Raw genomic sequence first — 7555 nt, forward strand, 5'->3', positions numbered from 1 at the left:
ACACTGCATTCACTTGGCTTTCTAAGAAGCAACCGATAGTAACACTCTCGACATGTGAAGCTGAATACATAGCAGCATCTTGGTGCGTTTGTCATGCAATATGGCTTAGAAGATTGTTAAGCAAAATGGAGTTAAAGCAGGTAGGTGCAACAATAATTCAAGTGGATAACAAGTCAGCAATTGAGTTAGCAAAGAATCCAGTGAATCATGAAAGGAGCAAACACATCGACGTTCGCTTCCACTTCATTCGAGAACATGTGAAGGAAGGAAGTGTCGAATTGAGGCATGTAGCAAGCAAGGATCAAGCAGCAGATATTTTCACAAAACCATTATCAAAAGAAATTTTCGACAGAGGCAAGAAAATGATAGGCATGATGGATAGAAGAAACATTTAAGTTTACAGGGGAGTTTTGTTGAATAAACTTTAATGTTATTAAGTGGATTTTATTGATAAGTTAGTGAAAAATAAAGAGTCTCTTGTAGTTGAAAGGCCAAGAGTTCTTGTAGTGGAAAAGCCAAGAGATAGTGACATATTAAGAGTATTTATTTGCTTTAATTTCCTAGTATAGCAGAAGTCTTTTAGGTCTATATAAAGATTTGTTTGTATTTTCATTTTCAACAAGAAAGTAAAAAGTTCAGTTTTAAAGTAAGATATCCACCAGTGGAAGTATAGTGTAAAAAGTGTTCTGTGCTGTTTTAAAGCAAGTCTTCCACCAGTAGAAGTATAGTGTTAAAAGTGTCCAAAATTGTTACAACGGTATAATAGAACTAGCAGTCAATTTTTTACAGGGAACAGGGAGATGTCTTAACCTCTTTGAGGAGCATATGCTCTGTATTGTTATTGACTTTGTCATATAATTTATCAAGGGATTGGTAGTAAATCAAATTATGCATATGTTTGTGTTGTCAGTTCTATCCATCGGTCAAACCTGCTATTGTTCATGCCACCGAAAATCGAAGAGAGGCTTACAATGGTTGAGTCCGACATGTTCTATCAATTCATTGGTTCAATTTGTGGAAGGATTTCGTAGAGGAACTAACTTGGGCTAGTTTTAATGAGGCTTTGATTGTGAGATTTGGAGTGGAAATCTTGGAGAACCCTTTATAAGTGCTGAAGGATTTGAAACAGACCCCACCTGTGGAAGGTTACATTGCTGAGTATGAGTTATATTCATCATGATGCGGACGATTACCGAAATAACAACTCCTGGGTTACTTTGTTGGTGGCCTCCGGCGTGATATTCGATCTAGAGCCGAACCTTCAAGTCAAGAAATCACTATCATGTGATGCAATTGTCAAGATGGCCGTCGAGTTATGACATTTGGTTGCTGTGACAAACTGACAACATTCAATTACAAATGAGTGAAGTGATTGAAGTTCGTAATGTATCTTTTTTCACACATGAGGGACACTAAAAAAACTTAGTTATTTCGTTGGGATCAACAAATGAAATGGCGACTTTTGAGACACTGATGAATGAGATGTTGAAGGATTTTTTGTGTAAGTTAGTTTTGGTTTTCATTGATGATATTTTGGTGAATAGTCAAAATAGAAATACTCATTTGCAGCATTTAGATAGAGTTATCCAAACATTACATCAACATAGTTTTGTGGCTAACTAGCAGAAGTGATTGATCATTTGGCCAAACGTAGGTGGATTACCTAGGCCCGGCCTATCTCAATAAATGTGAAAGAGGCATGCACAATTTTTTGAATTTGATCGGTTATTATCGAAAACATATTGCTAATTATTTGAAAGATTTGGATTTGCATTTATTAAAAGATTTGGAACTTGATGTTTCATGGTTTTAAAATTTTTGCCACCAAAAAAATTATCGGGCCGTGTTGCAGATTAGGTCACTCTCTTTAAGACGTTTTGCGACACTGCACAAAATTATGCAAAGCAATCAAACTATCGCGCCATCTCCAGGATAATCGGTCTAAAAATACACTCTCTGATGATACTAAGACCATTCGAATATCTAATTCTCTAAAGAGAATTCAAGAAAGTACTCGGAAAATTCAACGAGTAGAAAGAAAGAGGATTCGAATATCTAATTCTCTAAAGAGAATTCAAGAAAGTACTCGGAAAATTCAACGAGCAGAAAGAAAGAGGGAGACGTTGACGCTTCGACAATTCGAAAGACGCAAAGTTATAAGAGTGAGGAAGGAAAAACTTAAAACAATTTTTTTTTTTTTGTGTATTTTGAAATGAAACATGTGCACTCCTTATATAGTGAAGTAAATTAGCCAAGATTTATAATCTAAACAATGTGGGACTTAGAGATTTTTCCAATTAACCCACAATCACAAAAAAATTCTAACAATGTGGGACTTAAGGAATTCTTAAATTCAACATATTGGAACATGGACACGTTCCGACAGAACTGATTTATTTGATTAACGAGATTAATTTCTTTTTATATCCCATCAAAGGTTTGATTGATTATGTGGTTTTTGGTTTAAAGGAAATAAAATTGAATTTGATTTAATCAAGAGATTTATTTGTTCAAGATCAATCAAGGATCTCAATCTTCATAATGAAAATCTAATTGATGTATGCATTGTTTGGAAAATATGATCTGAATCAACTACATCAAGATTGACTTCATTATAATTAAGAGATTCAAATTAAGTATAGAAGTGAAAAATCAAGATTGGCAATCAACATTATTAAAGATTAATCTCTTGTGTTTTTTGGATTAATGATTTGTTTCCTTGTGTGTACAATCATGATATTGTTGAAACTGAACTTCCTGGAATAAGAAAGTTTTTATCTGGTTTTGTTTAATCAAAATGATATTTGAATTTTTTTTTATTTTTTTCAAGAATCAATCAATCATGTTTTCAATCATTATAATGAGAGATTGGTTTGTGCACTTTTGAGATAACACCTGAATTCATGAAGAAACCCTGTTGGGATTATGGAGCTGGATCATTGCTTTTATATAAGAAGTTCATCGCCTTTATAAAGACTCAGAACTTTGGGAAAAATATTTACTCTATAGGAAAGTTTTTAGTTGAGTTTTTTTTTTTTTTAATTTTGTGTTGTTAAATTCTATTCGCCAGTGACATTCATATTCAGAGGAATAGAGTTTTGTTTTGAGTTGTAATTGTTTCATCATTCTTATATTTTTGTAGTTGTCCAAGCACTTAGGAGAGTGTTTGAGTGAAAGTGAGAGGTGTTTCAGATTTAGGGGGAGCTCTGATCAAATCTTCTCGGGTAGTATTAGGAAAGTGACATGGACAAAGTTAGTTCAGATAAGACCAACTGTACTTCTGACTAATGGGAGAGGAAATGAAGAAAATACAGGGCATTGAACATGAATAAGGTGTTGGGTGAAGGTTTTTGAGCTCATCCCATATGATCTTCAAATTAGTGAATTATGTGGGGAGAGATCAATCCCCTTAATGATGAGATTGAAGGTCACAAAGGAAATCTAAAGCCTTAAATATTCTTCTATAACTCGTGCACGAAAATGATACACAATGTTGTTGCATGGTTCTAGAGATCGAAATTGGGATCCGTCGTTGGTGGTTAAGGGAGAGAAACATTGATAAACTTAGTTTTACTCTTCGAGGAGAGTCCATGTTTCATGGCGCGACTCTAATTGTTTGTTATTACAACTTTTTCTGCATGTTGGGCCCATTTGTTTAGAGTTTTTTTAAAAATTACAATTTCTACCATGTTTTGATCTTTAATAATTTATGTTGTAAATATCTAAAATTAATCTTTCAATTTAGTTAAAACGAATATAAAAAAAATTATAATATTTTAAAAGACGTTTTTATGAAAATCATTTTTGAAAATACAAAGAAGAATATATATTTTTAAAGGTAAAACAAACTGATATGTCACTACGGATACCATGTTACACAATAACAAATGAAAATATTCCTAATTTATTATTGTAAAAAAAAATGAATATTCAATATCAGCTTAGTGTATCTATATATAGCAAAGATAATAAGTTGGAGTCCTATTAACTAAAGCAGTCTCAATTATAGATGCTCTTAAACTTACCTCAACGCTCCTGAATTTTGAGATATACTTTATTTACGGAGTAGGAGTAAGAGACTCAAAAAAGTTTACCAATAAATTAGAAACAATAATATAACCCCAAAAAAAACCATGGGAAATTATATAAATATGCAACACGCAACAAATACAACTTTCCAAATAATAAAGAACTAGATCTGGATTCATTTACCTACGAAGACACATTAACAATGTCACATTCAATGTCTTTTTCACAGAAAATCATTGTTATGATAGTTGTTTTGGCCATGATGACATGCATCCCTGCCACAGCCAGCACCGTAGAGCACTGTCTCCGGCTGAAACTAAATCCATCACCACCTCCACCACCGAATGCGGTCCCAGGATACCATTCAGCATTTGATCTGAGTCGCATGGTTTGCAGGGACGTTTTTCGGGAAGTAGGACATTCAATGCGATCAACAGGAAAATTGCCTTGGGGTTATTTGGGTGCCCTATGTAACATCTTTGGTGACAATGAGCAGAAGATTGAACGTTATGTTAAAGATACCTTCAACCCTCTTGAATTTCATAGACTAATTGATGGTCGATCTTGTGCTGTTGTTAGGAAGAAACTGCACCCTATATCACCTAAGCATTTTCCTAAGCTATAGATTGTTAGCATATATGTTGTTAGTTAGCATTGTTTAAATTCAACCTTCATATCGGATTTGTTATTGAACAATTGAAATTGAGTCATAATTTATAAGAATTGGTAACTTCTGAGTCGGTTGTTTGGAGAAATAGATCTTATCTCTATATATTATGCTTGCAGATGATGTCATATATGTTATATCAAATTGAAAGATTTATTTCTTTGTGCAATATAAGCATAAATATCCAAATAATGCTTTAGCATCAAATCCAAGATTCAAATATTACAATAACGTAGTAATACTATTTGCATTACATTAATAAACAACATCCAACTTAATTTTATTTGAAACTAGTATTTAAAGTTCATCTTTAATAGATGATGAAGGTCCTTTTGGATTTTCGGAGGAATTTTTTATTGGATAAGAAGCCTCCATAGCTATGCCACAAAGTCCCTCCTTGTCAGATACGTTTCTTTCCATTCTGATATAACCTTGTTCTCCCCATTCAGCTCCCCATGAGTTTCTCACAATCCAGTAATTAGTTCCATCAACAGTTACCCCGTATCCCACTATTGCTACACCATGATCTAGCTCTTTTCCACATTCACCAGTAAATACTCCCTGTAATTATTATACAAATTTAAAATACACATTAGTTTCAAAATTGAATACTAAAATTTTGACATTAAGCTAAGGCTAAAAAGTGCCTCATAATATCACTACTCCTTTATTTACCTCAGAATAGAACTGGAAATCAGATCCTCCGGCATCTATGGCCACGGAAACAGGCTGGTTGGCAACAGCTTTGAGCAATGCATCTTCGTCGTTTTCCGGAACAGTTTCATGGCCATCAATTGACACAGCTGGGACATTCTCCTGCAACATAAATGGCGTTTGCATCTTAAAGTCATCTGAAAAATTATATTGGATTTTTTTAATAAAAGTTTAGTATAATATTCACCTTTGATGTATCACATGATCCATCATTTGCTGTGTAAGGGTAATAGCTTTCTGTTGTTAAGCCACCTTTCTGCTTGATGTATTCAAAAGCATATTCCATTAGTCCACCATTGCATCCTTGATTTTGTTCAGTGTCACAATCTATAAGCTCTTGTTCAGATAAGGCCACTAGCTTATTTGTCCTGATTTGGTTAATTCCTTCAACAGCTACAACCGTTGAAAAAGCCCAGCAACTACCTATACAAATCATTAGTGACAAACAACAATGTCATTAAAAGATATAATACAAAATAATCAATAATAACCATTTGAAAACAAATTCCTTGTAGTCGCGAATCTTACATGTACGCTGAGGACCTCCGAGAACTTAAGAAGGTCTTGTTAGCGAAACTAAATAACAACTATACAATTACTTACCACATTGGCCTTGATCCTTGACATCAGTGACGGCGCCTTTCTTCCTCCAATCAACGGAAGTAGGAGCTTTGTTAAAATTCTCATACATGAATGTTCCATTTCCACGTGATGTTCCACGGAACATTCTATGGTGATTAACCTTTGATCCAGCATAAATAGTCTTAAATTCATGGTTGGTCAAGTCAGCAAACTTGTTAAGTTTCAACTTGTAAGGCTTATCCAACTTGTTAGTGTTGTGGACATGCATCACATTTGTTTTGAACACGTTAAATCGCTTGTGCTTGTCACTGAGGTTTCGAGAAACCGTGTGGTGACTCCTCCATCGCTCGTATAAGTCCCATAGGCTTTCGTCCGAGGACAAATCTTTGTCCTGGAAATCAAAGCTCTCGGATATTTCGAGAATCAGAGCAATGGAGAGAACAATCAACAATAGCTTTTTAATTGCCATGTTTCTTTCTTTGTTTGGAATTTGGAATTTGTAAATTGTTAATTGAATGGAAGTTTGATGAAACAGAAAATGAGCGAGGGATGATTTATATAGAGGATTTGATTGGAGAATAAAGAATGTGAGGAAGTAAAAGGTTTCTTAAGGGAGTCAACAATGAGCAATGATGGATGTGATATAATAGGATAAGATTGTGTTGTTCATGTATGGAAGCAAAGGGTTCAATGAGGGAAAACAAGGAAAATTAATTTAAGATATTTTTATTGTTATTTTGTAAGAATTATCAAAGTGATGAAAAGGTGTTTGTTATTGTATGCTTGAAGAATCATCTTTCTGTTGCATGCTGATTACGTTATTGCATTAATGAGTAACATGGTGAAAGGGAGAGGAATTTGATCAATTGCGTTTGGTTTTGAACTTCTTTTGTGTATTACAAATAATTGAATCACTGTTGTTGTTATATTACTATGAGTTATAGCTGACGCAATTTCTTTTGGAAGGGTTTGTAAAAGATGTGACATCATACATAAAAAGTGAACCGATCTATTTTCATTTTTTAATATTGAAACCTCTTTTGGAATGGTTTTTAACATAGAGATTGCTCTTCTTAGTTTCAATAAGTCTTAATGGTAAAGAGTCACCTTTAAAAAAAATTCAAATGCTTTCAGAAAAATTAAAAAATTTCATTTCCGGAAGTCACGTACACACAAAACATTTTTTTAAGAGAGTACTTATCCGGCCTAATTTATAAACAAAGATTCTCTTATTAAATTTATTGAATAATGAATGTATCTAGTCTAGATAAAAGATCAGATACATTCATTATTCAATAAACCTAAAAAAATAATTTTTGCTTATAAATAAGGTAGGAGGGAGTAGTTCTCATTTGACTAAAAAATAATAATATAAAAATTAACGCATTACCTTTACATTATCAATGCTCTCATTTAAATAATCACTTTGTAAATAACTTTTGAATGAGTGGAAAAGCAATTGATTTAATCACAATATCAAATGGAAACAAATGCCCATAGTTAACATTTTTTTTGATATTCTTTTAATATTTTGCTCCTTTTTCAAAAAAACATTTTTTTCTC

At 33.2% G+C, this 7555-nt stretch overlaps 2 protein-coding genes across 2 annotated transcripts; one reads left to right on the top strand and one right to left on the bottom strand.

The window, feature by feature from the left end:
* The first annotated feature begins 4231 nt into the window (after positions 1–4231).
* Positions 4232–4654, top strand: LOC131658273 (uncharacterized). The gene has a single exon (XM_058927585.1). It carries the CDS (start codon positions 4232–4234, stop codon positions 4652–4654), a length of 423 nt encoding a protein of 140 aa, XP_058783568.1.
* A 274-nt stretch (positions 4655–4928) lies between these two features.
* On the bottom strand, positions 4929–6779 carry LOC131661806 (vignain-like). The gene is made up of 4 exons (XM_058931443.1): positions 6014–6779; positions 5598–5833; positions 5372–5512; positions 4929–5257 (listed from the first exon to the last, which is right to left on the bottom strand). The coding sequence occupies exons 1-4, from the start codon at positions 6459–6461 to the stop codon at positions 4994–4996; spliced, it is 1089 nt and encodes a 362-aa protein (XP_058787426.1). The 5' UTR covers positions 6462–6779; the 3' UTR covers positions 4929–4993.
* Positions 6780–7555: the final 776 nt, after the last annotated feature.

Source organism: Vicia villosa, linkage group LG3 (assembly GCF_029867415.1).
Source record: "Vicia villosa cultivar HV-30 ecotype Madison, WI linkage group LG3, Vvil1.0, whole genome shotgun sequence".
NCBI lineage: Eukaryota > Viridiplantae > Streptophyta > Magnoliopsida > Fabales > Fabaceae > Vicia > Vicia villosa.

Bases quoted from the DNA above. Each gene is read 5' to 3' on its own strand.
- LOC131658273 (XM_058927585.1), top strand. From the start codon at position 4,232: ATGTCACATTCAATGTCTTTTTCACAGAAAATCATTGTTATGATAGTT.
- LOC131661806 (XM_058931443.1), bottom strand. From the start codon at position 6,461: ATGGCAATTAAAAAGCTATTGTTGATTGTTCTCTCCATTGCTCTGATT. The intron at 5,834-6,013 runs GTAAGTAATTGT...TGATTTGTATAG, and splicing joins CAAGGATCAAGGCCAATGTG to GTAGTTGCTGGGCTTTTTCA. The intron at 5,258-5,371 runs GTAAATAAAGGA...TAATAATTACAG, and splicing joins ATTTCCAGTTCTATTCTGAG to GGAGTATTTACTGGTGAATG.